The 20,144-nt window shown below is 45.7% G+C and overlaps 3 protein-coding genes and 1 pseudogene across 3 annotated transcripts; 1 reads left to right on the top strand and 3 right to left on the bottom strand.

Annotated features, from left to right (window-relative positions):
* Nucleotides 1-429: 429 nt before the first annotated feature.
* Nucleotides 430-3,384, bottom strand: LOC112874347 (ataxin-10). Its single transcript, XM_025937625.1, has 3 exons — nucleotides 2,500-3,384; nucleotides 1,308-2,149; nucleotides 430-809 (listed from the first exon to the last, which is right to left on the bottom strand). Exons 1-3 carry the CDS (start codon nucleotides 3,161-3,163, stop codon nucleotides 804-806), a joined length of 1,512 nt encoding a protein of 503 aa, XP_025793410.1. The 5' UTR covers nucleotides 3,164-3,384; the 3' UTR covers nucleotides 430-803.
* A 720-nt stretch (nucleotides 3,385-4,104) lies between these two features.
* LOC112874348 (hydroxymethylglutaryl-CoA synthase-like) lies at nucleotides 4,105-9,204 on the bottom strand. The gene is made up of 13 exons (XM_025937626.1): nucleotides 8,958-9,204; nucleotides 8,720-8,823; nucleotides 7,218-7,324; nucleotides 6,642-6,774; nucleotides 6,323-6,466; nucleotides 6,021-6,179; nucleotides 5,850-5,923; nucleotides 5,693-5,768; nucleotides 5,468-5,523; nucleotides 5,266-5,353; nucleotides 5,037-5,177; nucleotides 4,797-4,946; nucleotides 4,105-4,627 (listed from the first exon to the last, which is right to left on the bottom strand). The coding sequence occupies exons 2-13, from the start codon at nucleotides 8,789-8,791 to the stop codon at nucleotides 4,433-4,435; spliced, it is 1,395 nt and encodes a 464-aa protein (XP_025793411.1). The 5' UTR covers nucleotides 8,792-8,823; nucleotides 8,958-9,204; the 3' UTR covers nucleotides 4,105-4,432.
* A 1,076-nt stretch (nucleotides 9,205-10,280) lies between these two features.
* Nucleotides 10,281-12,658, bottom strand: LOC112876590 (protein HOTHEAD-like). The gene is made up of 5 exons (XM_025940734.1): nucleotides 12,432-12,658; nucleotides 11,704-12,351; nucleotides 11,180-11,598; nucleotides 10,524-11,101; nucleotides 10,281-10,410 (listed from the first exon to the last, which is right to left on the bottom strand). The coding sequence occupies exons 1-5, from the start codon at nucleotides 12,523-12,525 to the stop codon at nucleotides 10,347-10,349; spliced, it is 1,803 nt and encodes a 600-aa protein (XP_025796519.1). The 5' UTR covers nucleotides 12,526-12,658; the 3' UTR covers nucleotides 10,281-10,346.
* A 2,136-nt stretch (nucleotides 12,659-14,794) lies between these two features.
* LOC112877517 lies at nucleotides 14,795-19,775 on the top strand (annotated as a pseudogene).
* The last annotated feature ends 369 nt before the right edge of the window (nucleotides 19,776-20,144 follow it).

Genomic DNA, 20,144 nt, shown 5'->3' on the forward strand with positions numbered 1-20,144 from the left:
GTTGGTAGTGGCGCAAATCCGAACAAAATATGAACACAACTTTATGAGATCTCTAGTAAGCGAAGTGTAATCCAATTAACCGTACAGAACAAGAAGAATTCCAGGTTCTGAATTGTTAACCATATCAAGACCCATATACTGTGTCACCCAGCGTAGTGACCATATACCAAACCAAATAAGAATTTCAGAAGCGCAGTGTAGCTACTTACTCCCTCCTTCCCAAATTACAAGTCAAAATAAATTATAATTTGGAACAGAGGGAGGACTACTGAGTATGAAGACACCTCGTTCACCCAGGCTAACTGATGGGCAAGGAGCCAAGGACTACCTGCTGAGTTTCAGAAACACTGCATAGTGAATAGTGACCAACTTACTAGCAACATGGCCGCCCAGACTAATTGATCGATACAGAAAGGAAACTCTGGAAAGTGTGAAATTAATGGCATAAACCTAAATTTCCCACACACACAAAGGACCACATGTTTAGCACATAGCAGTGCTTGCTGCATACAGATTATAGTAATAAAACCGCTAACCACATACTTTTAAAGCACAGCTTTGCTTACAACGAATTACTTTTCTAGAAATCCATATCACTCTTGTCGCAAAATTCTGTTTTCTCAACCATGATCACCATGGAAAGATAGTAACATCTATACAAGATATTGGTATACAATAGATCTCTTCAGTCTTCATCATTGGAGTACATTGCTGATCTTTCAACGAAAAGGTAGCACCTGTATTCCTAGTCCTAGCCACAGTATCAACATAACTTTGCTCCTGGCAACATGACCTGTGAGAAATTAAGTCTGCGAAACAAAGTATGCTGTCAGATAACGCTGCTGCTGACACGGTGCAACAGTATAACCAGTTTAATGACAAATTGCAGGCAGCCTATATTCAAAATTGCAAATACTTGAGATTTGTTAACACAGCTTTATGAAACCACGGCCCACAGGCATCATTATGTATTTTGGTCAAATTGTCAAATTATACGAATGATAGGGAAGGCAGAAAGACAACAATTCCAGCACTACCATATTCATGTAAAAACTAAAAACTTGTGCCTACATCCAGATAGTAGATCAAGAAAGAATTACCAATTGAGACAATACTTACATACAACAGGACACAGCTGCAGTGTAACCCAGATTTCAGATACAATCCAATGCTCTTGATAAGCAATTAAGCAAACTGATGAACCAGTTATATAGTTTAACAAGTATTTAGGAGAATAGGATGTGGATATTAGCAGATGCATTTATACATAAAACCCAATACAGACTTATTTTAGAACAGGTACTTACATCAGAAGTATTGACCAGTTTTAGTCGCCGTGTTTCCTTGTCTATCTCCACCTTGAGACCTATGTTAGCAATCTCTGGAGTTATAACAGGTTCTTGCATCTCAAGTTCAGAAATTTCTTTCTGATTTTCTTCATTTCCTTCAAGCAAGTTCTTAACAGCTAGCAGACCCCACTCCCTCAAGTATGGGTTATCTTCATCGATGACACACTGCTGCAGCAGTAACAAAATCCCACTTAGTTTCCTAATCTCATCCTGCACCTTCTTCCTTCCATGTAAGCAATTGGCAATGCACGCAACTAAATCTCTCCTGTAACCAATGTATGGGCAGACCTTTGCATTTTCAAGAGCTGGATGGTTATCTCCTTGTCCTTTTGACATTGATTTTCTGATTGTACTGGGTGGCTCAAGCTCACCTAGGTATTTCAGAAGTTGCTTTACAAGGCCAGTCTGCAACAATGAGTCAACAGGACCTTGAGTCTCTGGTGAGGGCAATTCCCAAGCGCACATGTCCCTCAGGAGCTGCAGCGTGTATCCAAGGATATCGATTGCAGGGCACCCAGTTGGAAGAGGAGAGGTACCTCGGTGAGTAAAATTCACGGTTTCAGCAGCATGCTTGTGTACATTGAAAACATGATGTGCAAAACTGTCTGTGACAGTAACTTCTTTGGGATGGTTGTTCAAACACCTTGATAGCGTGCCCAAAAGAAACGCATGCTTAGCATTATATTCGCCACTGTCAACATCATTAGTTGAGCATAAGGCATCAAACAAGCTCTCAAACTTCTGCTCCTCAACACAGACTTTGAACAGTAGCCACTCCAACCACTCTTCCTTGTGCTCCACTGCATTTACATAATTTCAGGTTAGGGTCATATACAGCTCTGAACTTGTACAAACAAAACAACACAGAGAGAAACTGTGAACTCCTACACAACCAACAACTTAACCCTGGTGTTGAAGACTACTATATATCAGATATAGGCAAAATAATGCATTCCAGCTATGATAGCAAGCTCATACATCTTGTCATCCAATAATCTGATAAAATTCATCATAGTTCCAACAGTCAAATTACTTACAGACCTAATAATTTATTAGTATCTGAATAAATCGTACAAGTTCATATCACTAATTGTGTTCGCCCTAAAAAGACTCTGAACAACATTGTGGTGATTCGGCGAACTCAACTCACCTTGCGAGGCCGTATTGACAACTTGGACAAGGATTGGCAGCCCCAACTCCTCGTCGCACAGCTCGTTGAGTCTCCGGCGACCACCTTCCCCGCCGCAGCACGTGTCGAGCACCATGCACAGGGGGTCCAGGACTCCTGTGTCCTTGACCCCGGAGAACACCCGCAGCGCCTCGGGGAAGAGCGCCTCCCAGACGGCGTCGCGGTGGAACTCCCCGGCGTGCGCGGTGTTGCCCAGCGCCTGGAGCGCGGCGCGCACCACGTCGGGGGCGAGGGAGGATAAGGAGAGCACGGAGGCGGCTACGACGGAGGGGCCGGAGCGCTCGATGAAGGCGTGCTGGTTGAACTCGTCGCCGGCGAGGAGGTTGCGTAGAAGGCGGAGGCGGAGGAGCAGGAGGCGGGCCGGGGAGGCGGGCAGGAGGAGGAGGGTGTCGGCGAGCACGTCGGAGAGGCCCTCTCGGCCCTCCGGGGTTCTAGAAATTTCTATGAGGGCGGCGAGGGTCTCCTCGTCGGAGCAAGACATGGTGGCGGCGGGGGTTTTGGGGTGTCCCGATTGTTCCTTCTCAAGGGAGGAGAGAAGCTGCTGGCCCTGCTGCTCTTGCGGTCTTGCCCTGCGCGTCGTCGTACACGGCGCGCCGCGGCATCGTCTGGCCGTTCGATGAAGCATCAAGCGATCGACCGTTGCGATCAGGTGTAGCTAGTGTTGGCCTGTGGCCTGTGGGGGATGGAGCGGCGGATCCACCGGCCCTGCCTCCATGGAGGTTCGTGGAGCCCCGCTTAAATCTTCTTAACAATTTTCAGCTATGGTTGAAAAGGAGGAGGGAGAAGAAGAGAAATTGAAGGAGGAGAAAGAAAAAAGGGAAGATAAGCCTCCTTTGGATCCGCCCCTACGAAGTATGGTGTAGATTTGGTTAGGAACTGTAATAGGATTTGAGAAATGCAGCGACCCATCTCTTCTTACATGTATTCTGATTTGGTTTCAGAAATGGAATGTGTTGATCCAACGTCATCTTATCCCCCACAAGCCATGGTGGATGGATTTATTTATTTCACTAAAATTCATAGGATTAACATATAACCATCTCATCTAGAGTCATGTACAGGATACAACGATCCAATTACGTGTAGTAGAGCAACAATGTTTCAAGGGTTTGGTAATTCACATGATATAAAAGGAATTCTCAAGTCTGCCGTTTGCGGGCAAAGTCTGTACGGATCAAAGCACGACATTTTGTTCAATCGAATTTGAATGCAGGTTTGCTCGGACATAAAATCGAATGATATACTGAAATTAATATGAAATTAAGTTCGAAAAGTTTTCAACTGGCACACGAACTGCAGGACATATTGTTTCCCAAATTCAAACATTGATAGAGATAATTCAGATGCCACAATTCTATACATATTCATATGCATCCATATTTTCTGTGTACAGAAACTAGTATTCGTATAAACTTTATGGGTATCTTTTAGCCCTACTCACAGGCGAAGAAACATTCTATAGCCAAAAAAACACCCTTGCCATTCAGCTCCCTTCAGTCAGCTCATCCAGACACACGAATCTAAGAAACTTAAAAAAACACCTAATCCAAGATTTGAAGCATAAACTGTATTACGTATTAGTACAGGTAATCATCCATTTCAACAGCATAACTTGCTCCAACAGTTCATCGGCAGATTATTCAGAATTCTTACATACCAGCAGTGTGCTTTATCTGAATTTCGCAGGCACTGCGATTCCTGCTAAGCAAGCATTTTTACTAAGCAACCATTACAACAATCGCGTAGCTCCAACTAACTTTACAACCTTAGGACTGGAGATTGATCTAAGCTCCAGCCTCCAGCTTCCCCTCCTAACAGATAATCTAAGAAAACTCGCATGCTTAATACACCTGCCTCTGTTTTTGACTTGCTGCAGCTTCAAGCTGAAGACAAATCAGTGGCCATTGGACACTGCAGTGGTGACACCGTCGTCTTTCACGGCGTAGAACCTTCGGTACATGGAGTCGACGTGGGTGAGAAAATATGTGCCTGCAGGAAGCAAACTTGTGTCCTGACTGGTCACGAAATCTTTCGCCCCATAGCGGTGCTCCATCAATTTCAGTGTCTCGACAAATTTCTTCGGGGGAACCTGCATGGAAGATACCAGTGGATTCATATCAATGTTGATGTTCATGGACATAAGACGCATGCAGCAATTGAACTATTGTAGCAACCCAAGCCAATTCACTTTATGTTAAAACACGGTAGGCCTCAGTGATAAATGGAGAAATTTCTGAAAGAATATCACTAATACTTACCACATGTCTTGCCACCAGTTTCTCGGAAACATCCAGTATGTTTGCAATGTTTAGCAGACTGAATGGATGCTGGCCTTCATTAATTTTGAAAGAGAACATTGTTGATGTCAAGCCACTTCCATATGAAAACATAACAATCCTCTGGCCTGCCTGGACAAGTCAAAAGGACAGGGAGAAAATACATCAACATCGATTGCACGATCTTGTAAAAACAGAAGAAACATTGTAATAGTATTATACCAGAGTTTCATGTCTATTATAGATAACTGAAGCAAAAGCGGCATAGAGTGATGCTGTATACATATTCCCAACTTGTTTTGGGATCAATGTTGTTGGTTGAACCTTGGACTCGTACAGTTTCTTCGCAACTTGCTGGGATGCCTGTGTAGTACAGCTTAATTTATCAGCGTGCCAGATGACTTGACCATGCAGAGATGTTTCTAATTCTAGTAATCTATCCTTTTTATACCTTTTCAAGGTCTCGACTCTGGTAGCTTTCCTCAGATGACAAACCAGCATAGGGTGCCAATTTTCCCCTAGACTCTTCATCAACCGTGCTGATTGAAATGAGCAGGAAATCTTTTAGTTGACCAAGTTCAGTTTTTGACACATAAATAAATTAGGGTTTTTTTTGTTTGATGCATGAAAAGATAATACAGTAAATGACCAACCTGCAGTTTCTCAAGAAATCGTTGTAGCACAAACGAGCAAAGCTTTTCTGTACAAGCTGCGCAAAGCAAAAACTTATAATAAGGGAAGCAGATAATAATAAAAAAAAACTTTGCAGAGAGTACCAAACGTTAAGCTGCCTTGGTAAGGCCATCGCTGTAACGCCACTTGTCACGTGCAATGTGCTGCTGAGATGTTAAAATCATGTAATAGGGGTTTTCTGATACCTTGTTGTATGGAGAATGGAATACAACATAATCTGCATCAAAAATTGAAAATTGCTTTCTCTCATGCTTTTCATACCTGAAATGTGGGAATAGTGGATTCAGATTCAGTCAGCTCAATCAACTTGGTTAATGTGCTAAAATAGAGGACACAACTTACTTTTTACAAAATACATTATAGCAGGAATCCAATGCCATAAGGTAGCATGTCTGTGATAACTTTCCATCAACCACCTACACAAATTGCATATGACATGAAATTCTTTCCATGAAATTTCAAGTTTATTGCGTCTGTTTTGGTTTGCAAGACACATGTAGACTGGAGACGGACCGGATATTCACTAGCAAGATCAGGCTTGTAAAAGTCATATGCATGGGCCATATGAGATCCCCTATATTTGCTTTCAAAACAAATAGGAGCGTTTGGTCCAATCAACATTGCAATAGCAGCTGCACCACCAGTAGGACGAGCCGGACCTTCAGCGTAAACCTGAAAAAAAGGTATCAAAGTGGATAAAAAAATGTCAGCACAAGAAATAGCAAGGACTCAAAAAGCTCCTGTACCAACAATGTTGTTAGCCAAATATCAGAATTATTCAAGTTAAACAGGAAGACTAATAATATGTTGCTTACCGCACTGTCTGTGCAAACAACAAGTCCATAACGCCCGTCCCATGAGTTGCTTTCAACCCAGTTAACACAATTAAACAACGCAGCTGTTCCACCATAGCATGCATTTGAGGAGTCAACTCCTTCAATATCAGTGTTGCCATATTCCTGAATTCAAATAAGCCTGTTAGAAACTACTCATGCCTGAAAGTTCAAAAATTCAAGACAATATTTTTGAAAATAGAAGAAAATTTTTGCTTTTTAGTTTTATCAACAAGGGCCACTTGATCATGCCTGAAAGTTTCGGCCATCTAAGATCTTATTTGCATTGAAAGGAACAGACCTCAAAAATTTGCATCAGCCATGTCTTTATAGACTTGCTCTTGTCTATTACTGTTTCACTGCCAACTTCCAAACGTCCAATGCACTTCGGGTCAATGTTATAATTTTTCAGGAGGGACTTCACCACTGTCAAGCTGAACCAATATCTTAACAAGTTAGATTTACAAAAAAAAGGAGGATTAAAAGAAAAACAAAATAGTGCCTGTGCATTGGGAATGAAATACTAGGTTTCCAATTGTACCATCTAAACAGGCCCTAACCATTTGAAGCTAAGGAACCTTAAGAACACAATTATTTTCACAAACATGGGAACTGTCAAACATTGAAGGCAGAACCAAATAGCTTGAAAACAAGCATGGCAAGGTGCTCTAGTTTTGCAATAGGCCCTCGCCTTGCTTAAGTTTGTACATGATAACTATGCACATAATTCGCAAATCAAAGAAAGATTTAGCTAATAGAAAAAAAAGAACAACCATAAGGAGAAGGTGCAAGTGTAATACAAGAAATGAAGAAAGATATAAAGAAAACAAAAAACAATGATAATAGGAGCGTTAAGTACTCAGAAAAATAGTAATACCTCATTGAAATAACATCCTCAACTTCAGTGCAAAATGCCATGCTATCCTGCCCAAGCCCAATGGTGTATTTCCCTTTGCTCACGCCATCATGAGTTTCCAACTCTTCCTGTAGCAATAGCATGTAAATTCGCAATATGCTTTAAGCAATAGTATCAAACAAATGGATAGCATACTAATAAGCTGAAGAAAGACCCAGACAGTAGCAGGTGATTACAAAAGAAAACTGAGCGTATCCTAAAAGCAGCAGTTATTTTGAATAAAATGGTACTCATTTATGTCTGTGTCTCAGTGTCTGAAGCTCTCATTTGATTTACAGTCTTTTTTTTTTCTCCTATTCAAACATGTAGACATCTTATAGGAGGTTTGAGATGTTGACCTATTACCCTACTCGTAAAATGTAAATTGAGGTGTGAGATGTTGACCTATTATTCCACTCTTACAAAATACATGGTAGAAATAGTGGCATACACTTGAAGACTGAAACTACTAGGCACGGTTGAAGTGAAACCCTATAGGTTTCTGTAAAATGGTAAAATTACACAGCAATACGTGATGGATTCTCCATGGTCCGTATGGCTGTGTACAACTAAAGCAGGTTTTGACAGCTGTTGATTAGCATCTGGTGCTTAAATGCCACCAGCACCTTGAACAGGCCACAAAGGGCCCTACTACTGGTAGCAAGCTCCTTTCAGTCGGCATCGTCTAGGCCTTTTCCCTCCCCAACACAGCAATTTTTTTTTGTTTCAACAAGTGCCAGCAATTCCCACGTCAGCAGTTACGTCCTGTCCCTTTTGCAATATCTGGGGAGGACCAGTGCTCCTTGACTGCTGGCTTCTTGGCCAAAACCCTACAGCTAGTAGCAAGATTGCTCACTAAAACTTGGGCTACAGTTTTCCTACGGCTGCATCCATGCATGGTTTTCTGAGTACAGCTAGTGGTAATAATGAAGAATTAATAAGATTAATTGGCGTATTTAGTTGGCTACGGTGAGCAGGGGACAGGAGTGACATTGTTGCACAGCACGGAGCAGCGCAACGAAGGCGATGTTTTGATGGGCACGACACGGAGCACGGGAGCAGCGCGGCGGCTCTCGGGAGTCGGGACAAGGGACCCCCGCGTGGTCCGCTCCGGGCAGCCCAGTCCACACCGACGCACGTCGCCTAGGGACCCAGCCCCGTCGGAATCCTCGCTCTTACCGGAACCAACGAACAGCGTGGGGCTAAAACCCACGGCAACCGTAGAAAACACACACACACACACCCCGGCACCCGCGCAGGCGCCGAGGAACCACGCAGAGTGCGTGGTGGCGTTTACGCGGTTACGCCGCCGCGCTTGGAACAGACGACGAGCGCCCGGGGACCAATCCGAGGAGCTAGCGTCTCGCGTCTGCTCGATTGGATCGGCGGCGCGTCTTGGGCGCAGATTAGAATTGCAACAGGTTAGGAAGCGGCGGCGGAGAATGCGAATCCGTGGCGCGGAGAATCTAGTCCGGCGTTGGTACCTGGAGCACGCAGGTGGGCGGGAAGTAGATGTCCATGGCGAGGATGCCCACGTCCTTGGCCCCCGACGCCATCTCTGCCGCCGCCGCCGCCGGAACCGAAGAAGCTGGAACCGTGCAAGGGAAGAGAGCAACTGATGATTAACCGAGACGCGGCAGGCGAGTAGTACGAACGAGGCCTTGCAATATGGGAATCGGCCACGGATTGGGGCGAGAGAGAGCGGGGGACAAGATCACGTACCAGTGGGAGGAAGGAGCGGATGGGGGCAGCCTACAAGAGCGGATCGCAGGCAGAGATGCGGGATGGGCGTGGTCTACCACTACTACTCTCCTCGGCTCCTCGGCGCCGCCCGTATATATACTGGGCTCGGGCTCTCCGCTCTCGGCAGCGCCGCTTTTCCTTTTCTTTTTCGCGATTCTTCTCAGGACTCGGGACTTGGGGGGTGTTGTGTGGTGGTAGGAGGGAGTCGGCCTCCATGGACCATGGGGATGGATGGTTGGTGGTGGCGCTTCTTGTTGCGGCCGCGGACGGCCCTCGGTCGTATCGCCTCGCCTCCCTCGGGGTGTGTAGGTCCAGGCAAGCAAGCAGCACGTCGCCACCTCTGCTCTGCTCACTTGCAGATCGGATCCGGCTTCCGCTTGGGTCATCATGTTCCTATATAAAATAATAATTACTCTTATACAGTACTGGACGATGATGTTGAGTGCTAATTTTAGAACCTCACCCGCCACGTGCTAGCCCACGTGTGTTGCTAAAAAAATTGATCAGACTTCACTCGTTCTTAATCCTGCCTGCATGCTTTCGACTCTCCAACTAGCTAGTCTGGTTAGGTTACCCGTCGATCAACAAGAGAGAACGGCTGGTTTCGTGGATCCGAGGTGATTCCAGCGCTCGATCAGCCGGCCATTCTCTACCACCGGTGTACGGTGTAGTGTTGGTTCGAATAGAGAGGGTGTGCGTGTACCTGCTTAAACTGTGGATGGTATGTGCAGAGTCTAGTAACTCCCTCCTATAGAAGGCCCACCTCCACGTGCATGCTTATCCGTGCGCGCCCGTACCGTACAGTGCACCGTACCATGCACGTGAACGGCGTGGCATGGAAACGAGACGAGAATTAGTTGGGCGCTGGGCCTGCAAGTTTCAGTGCCCACCTCGTCATTTTAATTGAAATAAATTCAGTCCCGCGGTGTTGGTGGGGGGATAGTAGACTGCAGAGACGGCAGGCGTGGATCATGGGCATGGCAAGTCGCATCAGGTCAGCTCGATCTCTTCTCTAGCCATCTACTTTTGTTTTGCCCGAGCGTTGCCTTCAGCTGTTCTGACTAGAATAAATAGTGAGTTTCAGGTCAAGGAAACGAGAATAAATAATGAGCAGCGACGAGTGCCATCGTCGCTGCGGGCACTGGCTGAGCAGCCAATGCATCATCGTAAAAAGGAATCGTGCTTCAAGGCCTTGAGCGCAACAAGCCCATGGGCCGTCGAATTCTCGTTAGGTTCTGTTTTCCGAAGCACGAATGTTCGATGGCGATGCGAATGCAATCCCACGCGCATCATTCATTATACCAACAAGGAAATGGCATGTGTAGAACCTACTACTGATTATACAAAAACAATCTTGGGAAGAACTAACTAATGCTTGTCATCAGCACCCTTCCTGATCCACCTCTCCTTCAGGATTCTCAGCCCCATGTACCTGCTCATTTCAATTCAATTTTCAGCCAACCCCAAGAACGTACTATTTCTGAACATAAGTATTCAGAATCAGATGTAGAGGACTCGTGGATTTTGCAGCCAGGGATCAGTCACCTGCCAAGCATCATGACGGTTGCCTGCGGATTGGTGCCGGGCGAGTACTTGAACGTGGAGCTGTCGATGACGCGCAGCCCCTGGACGCCCACCACCCGGTAGTCCCGGTCCACGACACCGCCGACGTGGCACCCGCCGTGGTAGTGCCAGATGGTCATCACCGTCTCCCTGCAGTACTGCTGCAGCGGCCGCGTCTCCCTGGGGTGCCGGGGCAGCAGGTTCACCGGGAAGTAGGCCGTCCCGGCGGCGCGCCGGAAGGCGGCCTCCATGGCGGTGTGGTTGGCGTAGGTGAAGCGGGAGAAGGCGCGCGACCGCACCACCCGCTCGATGGCCTCGATGCCCCGCACGCAACGCTCCACGTCCCGCGGGTCGCGGAAGTAGTTGAAGGTCACCGCCGGGTTCGCGTGCGCGTCCGTCGACCGCAGCTCGATGTGCCCCGTCGACAGCGGGCCAAGGATCTTCTCCAGGATGAAGCCGCCGCGGAACGCGCGCCGGTCCAGCCGCCGCATCACCTCCGCCGCTCGACGCATCGCCTCCGGCGTCCGCTCCCTAGGCGGCACCGTGCCCAGCTGCCCCGTCTGTTGCCCAACGATCCGGCCGGTCAATACAAAGCTTTTCTTGTCTGTGGACTTTGATGAGGAATACGTAGTACGTACCATGGGCGAGAACATGCCGAAGTTGCGGGCGGCGTGGCGGGCGGCGCCGCGCCCGTGGAGCGGGATGCCGAACTGCGAGCCGCTGACGCCCTCGATGAAGCTGCCGAAGCGGGTGACGCCGACGACCTGGACCAGGGAGAGCGCCACCGGGATGGGCGACGGGACGAACACCGAGTTCATGGGGTTGTCGGCCACGCCCTGCCCGACCCCCGGCTGGTCGTGGATGGTGCGGATGCCGTGCTTCTCCAGGTGCAGGCGCGGCCCGATGCCGCTCAGCATCAGCAGCTGCGGGCTCCCCAGCGTCCCCGCCGCCAGGATCACCTCGTTCTTGGAGCCTCCTCGCCGCAGGTACACGTGGTGCTGCACGCCCAGCGGGTCCGTGAACACCACCCCGGACGCCACAGGTTTCGCCAACCCCTCTGCAGACCGCGCGGCATCGGCATGGCAATTGTGTCACCTGATCGAGCGATCGGGCAGGATGTGCACCACGAAGTATATAGCTTGGGATGAGATGGCAAGCGTACCAGCACGCCTGAAGAGGATCCGTGAGACGGTGGCGTGCAGGAAGACGGTGAGCCGCCGCGGGTGGGCTTTCCGGAGGAAGTCGGCGGCGGTGTGGCGGCGGCCCCTCCGGTCGAAGATGGTGCCGCCGATCTTGGTTCCGGGGACGTGCTCGAGCGTGTAGCCGTTGTCCGGTGTGATGCCGGCCTCGAGGAGGCCCTCGCGCAGCGCGCACTGCCATCGCGGCACGCCGGGGCGGAACACGAGCGCGCGCTCCACCCAGCGGTAGGACGCGTTGACGAGGCGGTGGTCCCAGCCGGACGCGCGCACGTAGGCGCTGCTGGCCCGGGTGTAGAATCCGGCGTTGAGGCAGCTCCCGCCGCCGAGCACGCGCGCGCGGGCGTTGACGACGCCGTCCTCGGAGACGAAGCGCTGCGCGGGGGACAGCGGGGACGTGTCGGCCAGCGCGTCGGCGAAGTGGTACTCGCTGGAGACGTTGCGGTTGCCGTAGGGCAGGCCGCCCCGCTCGAGGAGGAGCACGCGCGAGTGCTCCGAGAGCGTGGCGGCCAGCGGGCACCCCGCCGTGCCGCCGCCCACGATGATGTAGTTGTAGTAGGACACCAGCGGCGCGTCCCGCGCGTGCCGCACGAACCTGAAGTTGTAACGTTGCGCTGCGCACAAAGCATCGTCACAGAGGAAAGCGGCTGCAATTCAATTGTTCGTCACCTTGCGTGGGATTTGCTGAACGCACCTTCCTGAGAGGCAGTGGTGGCGCTGATGCAGCACAAGGAGCCAAGAACAGTGGCGAGGATCACTGCCGCTCTGCCCATGTGGCCGGCCGACATGGTGACGGAATCTTCAGCGTCGGTGATGGAATGTGATGGCTTTGTGTGTATATGCAGGATGCTGTGGGTGGATCAGATGAGGAGTAGATGCCAAGTAGGTTGTCAGGACACACGGGTGTCTCCCTCCGTAGTGCAAAGATGGTCTCCGAGTGCTACGGCCATCAGAAAGACAGGGGCGGGCGGCGTCTTCAGAACCTTTGCGTGTATGGTAGGTAAACTACTGCTGGGCCTGTGCATCGATCAAATGGCGCGAAACCATCCATCCATGTATCAAATCAAAATGTGATCGATGATGACGACGGGTGAGAGGTGCCTGGCCCAAGAGAGAGCAATTCTTTATTAATTGGGCTAAGGCCTTAATCCTTAAATGGGTTTGGGCCTGTGAATAGTGGACTGGACAAGTGACCACCTTTCTTTTTGTTGGGCCTGTAAAAGTTGGTACAGTTAGCCCGTTAGCCTAACAACGGTCAGATCCTATTTTATCGCTCGAAAGTAACCAGCATTTACAAGCACCTCTCTCATGATGGCTGCCTGGATCTTCGATCGCTACGACGATCAAGGTATTGCTACAAGCATCGACGACCTCTACGGGTGGTGCCTGGTGCGTCTACTCTGTTGAGCTGGTGGTCCGTCTCGACCTGTGACTGCCACTGTCCAGTGTTCTGAAGAGGCGCAGCAGGTGCTCCACTTCGCCACTTGAGCCTCCCCCAACACCACCACGTACGGAAACCACCGGAATCTTCCACTTGAACGAGCCCGCAAATGCCCAAATATTCTATCATTTCCGACTCTATTTTTCGATTATAATTTACCTCAATTGGTTAGATTGTTTACAGTGGAACCTGCTAAACCGATGGCTTTTACTAAGTACCTTTTAATGATCCATCGTTTTCTTTCTTTTTTTTTGAATCGTTCAGGGTGCCCTATTTGCAGAAGCTGAGATCTGAATCTGAAGTTTTCATCTTCAATTAAGTGCTACTCCGTACATATCTATGCCTGCCGTCCCAAGGATGCCCAAGCACGTGCTCAAGCTCAAACATGAAAATGAAGGGAATTGATTGTCAGTTTATGATCAGAATCTTTAGAAGAGGCGCGTCGCAAGTTCACAACAGACCCGTTTATGAACACTTAAATGTTCCCTAGGTAATAGCCCGTACCTTGAAACGGGCACATAGAACATATGCAAGATAATAGCTTTTTAACAAATGATATGTAAATTAGTAGGCCGGGCGATCCTGCTAGGATTGCCGCGCCGCCCTGCCTGCGCCATCTAAGGCCGGACATCAGGTACGTGCATCACCCTCATCGCGCTTGATTGGGTGGTACAATATTGGTGTTATAATTCTAAAAGATATTGATCTTCAAGTATACTGTGTTTCTTTAGAAATCCCCTTAAAGAATCTAGTACGATTTCTAATCAACGAGCAGCGCTACCAGAGTAACAGCAGCACATGGAATTCAAAAAAAAATATCACTAACGTATCTTAAAGTAGAACATGTAATATTGTGCAGTTTCAGATTAGTTCCATAGTGTTTCTTTCTTTTTTTTAATTATGAAGAGCTTGACTGCTTCTTTGGTGCTTTTGTATGCCCGGTACGTCTAGACTAAGTAGTAGAAGAGAACATGTTACATACCTTCCAACTGGAAGGTGAAGCTAGGTTTGACTAGTGACCACCTTAACCTACCCCCCCCCCCCCCCCCCCCCCAAAAAAAAAAAAAAAACGAGGCTTAAGTGAGCTCTTTTCTTTCAGTTGTGTTTGTGGTAACAGCCTTTGCTCCAAGATGATACAATAAATGTATATTTGGGGAACATACTTGGCACTTGAAATACAGTTGGACACAACCTAAGGAATAGGCTTATACATCAGGTGTGACATTGCACTGTCCTTGTCATGTCAAGCACTGCATGCTATAGCTGATAGTTGAGCTAACAGTGGCAGAACTTCATGTCACACACACGGTTTTTGCAAACACCATAAGACATGTACAGTAACAACTAGCTAAGATTTATGAACAATCAATCTATCTACTTGTTGGCCATCCACAATTTAGAAGCAAGCTCTGCTACTGCTAAGAAATTATGCTTTTTGGCTACCTTCTTGGTGTTTCAGGCAACCAAGGATCAGCAACCCTGATATAATGCCATTATTCGCGTTCCTGATTAGTTGCTCGATTATAGTTTTATATTGTTGTTTCACTGCTTATGACCCCACATTTTCCCCTTTGTTTTTATTTCTAAAAGAAAGTTCTGCTTCAGTCTTGAAAAATATGAGGAAGCCTAAGTGGGGCGGTGGTGATCTCCCTAGAAGCTTTCATAAGAACAGTAGAGCCTTCAAGAACGAGTGGATCTCAGGTCTGCTAGATCTTTTCCTCTTTTCTGCTACGCCTCCAGCGTTTTCACAGTTTATATTTTCTGCTACGCCTCCGGCGTTTTCACAGTTTATATGATTATTCACAGCTGCCTTAATGTTTTATTCTCTTCAACTAGGTGACCTCCTTTGGAACTCTAAGCAAGATGTTTGGACTGGGCTCAGTGATGGGCTTAAATCATATTTTTCTAAAAGTGTCGCTTCTATTATTTTGTTCAATGGTGATTATACGCTTAGTCTTCTCAGTTTTCTAACAAGTATATATTGCAATGCCACCAGTTATAAATGATTTAACTTGTGATCTTCTGTAGGAGACAGAATCTTATTTTCATGCTCAGGCATAGCTATGGAACACCAGTGGTTTACAAAGTTTTTGACTACTGCAACTCTGGTTAAAGCTCTTAATGCTACAAGCAAACACCATGATGACTTAAAGGTTGGTGCTGAAAGTCATCCTTTACTAATTTTTTTACTTCTGATCATTGTGTGCTCATTTCTTGCTTTGTCATTTTTTAGATTCAAGTGCGCCTTGACGGCACCAAACTGTATGATGGGTATATGGCTGGATCTGATTTGGATCATGACTTTGCTGTTGTCGAAGTCTATAATGTCCGTGATGTTCAGGTTGGACCTTTCCAAAGTGCACTGGAAAATCTGCCACATGGTGAGGTATTAGCTGTAGGGCGTGACATCTCTGGCAAAATAATGGTTGAGACTGTGGAAATGAATGGTGATTCAAGGGTATCTAAGGATGATAAAGATCTTTATTGTAAAATTTCGAAGGCACACCTGCATGACAGTACAAGCATTTCATTCTATTTCTGTTATGCATGGAGGCAACAGAGATGATTTCTTGTTTATACTTAACTCTTGTTTTGTACAACTTCATTTTGTTCAAATGTAACCCGTGTTGCTTGTCACCTTTTTTTATTAGCCTTGGGAAGGTGGGCCGCTTCTTTCTGTTGATGGGAATATGGTTGGCATGAACCTTTTTTTGACTAATAGAAGAGCCGTTTTTCTACCATGGGGCACAACTCTCAAGGAATTCGTGCAAAAGAAGATTGGTCTTGCACAATAAAAAAAAATGAAGGTTCACAGGTATGTCTATTCTATTCAATGCATGCAATTTATTAGATCACCTCTCTATTCTACCTTAGCTCTTCTCCTAAAAGAGCTTATAAGGTAAGCCTTATTGCGTGCCGAACAAAATATGTATGCAATAATCTGGATCATTTGCTGCTATACCTTAGCCTATGCCTATTTGGCATCTGCGCTTTGCAGTCCTCAGTGTTTACCAATCAAAACATTTAGTGACCATTGGCATGTATCACAGGTTCACAGTTGTCCTGTACTATGTTTGTCTTATTTCTTGTGCCAATGTTGAAAACTGTATGTTAATCTTGTTGGAATGTGCATTATGATCATGTTTTCATGAAACATTTTCCGCACGACTTCTCCTTGTTTCTCTATCTTGTTCCTTGCCTATGATTCTACCCACGTAGTTTTCGGCACCATTTTGCGTATTAGTGTACTGGTTTGACCATTTTACTTTTTGGTTAGTAGTCAACTAGTCATTTTTATGTTCTGCAGGCCTGGAGCAAGATCCATAGGTGAGAAATCAAACAGCCATCCAGAAGGTGAGCACACAGGCACTCATCAAAACTGCTTAACATTGTATTATTATGCAAATTGTTGCAGTTCGTAATGATACCTATTTAGAAGTTGTGCAAGTTTAGCGTTTACATTTGTACATCAACTAGTCCGGCCCTTTCACTTGTACTCTCATATTGTTAGATCTTATTAGTTAACATATGTACACTATGGGTATGTTCATGCACGCTGACTTCTAATGTTAATTGTTGCTCAGGCTGTTATCATGATATAACTAATGTTACATGCTATTGTTATGCACAGAGTTTATATGAATTTACTTTTTGTGTATAGTATTAGTATATGTCAGTGCTGATCACTTGACCTTGTTGCACCAGTGCATGGAGACTTTCTCAACCAGGAACAGTTAGATCTAGACTCCATGGGTTACCCTAAGTTACCATCCTCCATGTTAGGAGGTGAGTCAGTGCTTCTAAAATTTGCTGACCTTTTACAGCTCTCATGTACCACTAACAACTATTCTACAATGTATTTCTCCAGCTGGCATGATCTTGGTTAATTCTTTTGAAGACCCTTTTGGTGACATACGTGGTGAAGGTGTCTGGAGAAAATTCAGCAAAAGAGCTTCTATCCTAAATCACAATGTTGTCGCACTGGCTTCATTCAATGGTGAGTTTACAATGATGTGATATTTACTATTTCATCTCTGTTTTGATTACAACTAGCTGGTAAACAGAATCATGGCATGCAGGAGAAAAAAGGTTCTTTTCATGCACATGTTTTTTTATTGAATGGAATGGATCTACGATGATTTTGACATCAGCAAGCTTGGTTAGAGATTCTGGTGATGAGAACAAGATTGATGAAAACTTAAGGGTTGGTGTTAATTGTTTTGTGTCTGATATTCTTTTAAGGTGCTGTTTAAGTCTGATCACTGTATTATTTGCAGATTGAAGTATTGCTTAACAACCAAAGCAAAGAAGGGAAGTTAGAGCATTGCAATCTACATTACAACATTGCTCTAGTCAGTGTAAAGTGCCGTGCTCTTCGTCCATTAAATACGAGCCTTGATTGGGAATCAAGTTATAGAGTAGCGGCTGTAGGGCGCTGCTTCAAATCAGGCACGTTAATGGCTACTAGTGGTTGTCTAGTTCCCTAGACAGGCACACTTGACTGTGAGTTCCTCACACGTTCCACATGTAAAATCACTAAGGTAATCATTTTATTGCCTTTTTTATGGTGATAGTAAATACTCTCTGTTTTTTCTATTAGGTGTAATTTGACTGTCTAAAAGAGAGCTTTGATAGTAAAATATAGTCATGGTAAAGTACTTTGGAATATGAATCTAACATTATCATTTGATGAAACCAAGATAATATTGGATTAATCAATTGTCAAAGCTTGAAATAGGACAGACAAAACATTGCTTTGTATTTCTGAACAAAGGAAGCATATAGCTGCATTGGAATGAATTAGCTAGCAATATTTTGAGTAGAAATCACAACATATTTATGTCAACTTGCTAGGCTGGGATTGGAGGCCCTCTTGTTAATCTTGATGGCAATGTTATTGGCATGAACTTCTATGACACGAGAATAGGAACTCCTTTCCTGTTATGGGAAGAGATCTGCAAATATTCTAGCATCATTTGAGACAAAAAGGTATTAGCATTGTTAATGTCAGTATTCTAGCATTGTTCTTTTTTGGAGCACTTTAAGAAGCTTGCTGAAGCATAATCTGACAGTGAATCTGGTGGTGATATTGGCAATGCCTCTGGTGCGAATTTCTGGAGAATGCCTAGAGATGTCAAAAATAAGGTTAACAGGTTAGTGCTCTGATCCATGTTGCTATTTATTAGGCTGGAGTTAAGTTTTGGATATATAAATTATTTCATTGAAATGAACTGCAGGTGGCCTGTGCCCAAGCCACGCTGGTGCCATCCTGAAGATGTTGAATCTGATGATAATGATAAGTTAGCTTTTGACTCTTTTGGCCAGCTGCAATGCAGTTACATTTTGGGACGGAAAGTCAAGCTCCTTGGTCTCACAATCCCTTTATCGGCTCCGGTTATTGAAGCTAAATCCACTGATGGTTAGTAATTTGTCTTCATGAACTTTTTGCCAACAATCCTGTTGACTGTTGTGCTGACTGCTGTCTCTCCCTGATCCAGTATTGCAGCTGTCATATTCATCTGCTTATGTTAGTTGACTCCGTCCAGCAAATTTTCTAGCATTTTTCATATGCAATGCTTTACCTCCATTTATTTTGATAAGCAATCATTTCATAGTTTAGGACCTGAATCTGACAAATATTTTCTTATCATTAATGATTCTTTTTCCAGAAGTGCATGTATCCTAAACCTGGTTGATAACCTGATATACCCTTTTAATCGAAAATTTCATTTGTTACAGAGCCTGGAGTTGATTCTTCTGCACAAAGAAAGAAAAAGAAGAAGCGGGTAGAGAAGCAAGAAAAAAACAGACTAGAGAACTTAAAGAAAGCTGCAAAAGTTGGTGCTTTGCCAAGGTTGTAATCCTTCACTCACCTAATGCTTCCCCCTCCCTCTCCCATGAATTCCTTTTCGTACCAGTAAGGAACCTTGAGAATTATGCAGTATAGTCATTTAACAGCTCTCCGATATCTTTTGTGTTCAGTCATACAACTTGCTGCAAAGGCCTTGCCCATCACAGGAACTAAAGCTGATCTTCCGAAAAAATCTAGAAAAGAGGATCTTGAGAATGTTGCTGGCATGGCTTTATCTGCAACAGCAAGTGGTGGGAAGTTTGATGAGAAGTTGCCTAGCGAGAAACCTGCAAAGCATCCTGGCAAACAAAGAAAGGTTTTTATATCTTAATGGCGTTGATTTATGAGTCTGCCTTTGTAGGCTGAATTTGTGCACTAGCTGAATCACGTCATTTCTGCAGTTTCTCCCAGTTGCTGAAGGGAAGGGAATGAGCAACCTGGAGAAACAGCAGAATGACAAAATCCTGAACTCTCTACTTGCCAGAAACTCTGAACAGCTTGATGTTGGCAAGGCAAGTTCCAGGATTCAATGGAGTACATTAAATTGTGTTTTGCCCACCATCAGTGGCACTGATTGTTCTATTTGAGTGAGCTAACAGCATCTGTTAACATTTTGTAAGCAGGCAATCACAATGTACAACGTGAAGAAGGAAAAGCAAAGGAGGTAAGACAAATAGATGTCCTTGAAATCTGATAAGCTCAAGCCCCAGAAGAAACCTCTCAAGAAATCTAAGAAAAAGGCTTAGGTCCACATCTTTCTTGTGACTTGTTTTTGTAGGTGACCACAGTTTTGAAGGCTCAAGGAGACCTGTCACATCTTGCTATTGTATTTGTCCGGTTTGAATCTATGGGAGAAATATTGTTGTTCCAGTTAAGACATAGGCCTGAATGATGATATTGTTAGAGTAGTGTAGATGTCTATTCTGGCCCATGTAGACCTTTTGGCCTATAGACCCAACCTGTGTATACGTAACCCTAATCTGAGCAATCCATGGTGGGCGTCATTCTTCTCTAGCATGGAATCAGAGCCAAGATCCACTTTTTCCGCTGCTCTCCGCCCGTCACCGCGGTGATTCCCCCGTCGGCGTCATCCCTCCCTCCCCTACCCTGCTCCG

The sequence above is a fragment of the Panicum hallii genome, chromosome 9 (genome assembly GCF_002211085.1).
Source record: "Panicum hallii strain FIL2 chromosome 9, PHallii_v3.1, whole genome shotgun sequence".
Lineage (NCBI taxonomy): Eukaryota > Viridiplantae > Streptophyta > Magnoliopsida > Poales > Poaceae > Panicum > Panicum hallii.

Excerpts from the sequence above, each read along its gene's own strand:
- LOC112876590 (XM_025940734.1), bottom strand. The coding sequence starts at position 12,525 with ATGTCGGCCGGCCACATGGGCAGAGCGGCAGTGATCCTCGCCACTGTT. Across the intron at positions 12,352-12,431 it reads CACCACTGCCTCTCAGGAAG|CGCAACGTTACAACTTCAGG; the intron begins GTGCGTTCAGCA and ends CTTTGTGCGCAG. Across the intron at positions 11,599-11,703 it reads GATCCTCTTCAGGCGTGCTG|AGGGGTTGGCGAAACCTGTG; the intron begins GTACGCTTGCCA and ends CGCGGTCTGCAG.
- LOC112874347 (XM_025937625.1), bottom strand. The coding sequence starts at position 3,163 with ATGCTTCATCGAACGGCCAGACGATGCCGCGGCGCGCCGTGTACGACG. Across the intron at positions 2,150-2,499 it reads TGTCAATACGGCCTCGCAAG|TGGAGCACAAGGAAGAGTGG; the intron begins GTGAGTTGAGTT and ends ATGTAAATGCAG.
- LOC112874348 (XM_025937626.1), bottom strand. The coding sequence starts at position 8,791 with ATGGCGTCGGGGGCCAAGGACGTGGGCATCCTCGCCATGGACATCTAC. Across the intron at positions 6,180-6,322 it reads TTGTTTGCACAGACAGTGCG|GTTTACGCTGAAGGTCCGGC; the intron begins GTAAGCAACATA and ends CCTTTTTTTCAG. Across the intron at positions 5,769-5,849 it reads TATAATGTATTTTGTAAAAA|GTATGAAAAGCATGAGAGAA; the intron begins GTAAGTTGTGTC and ends CCCACATTTCAG.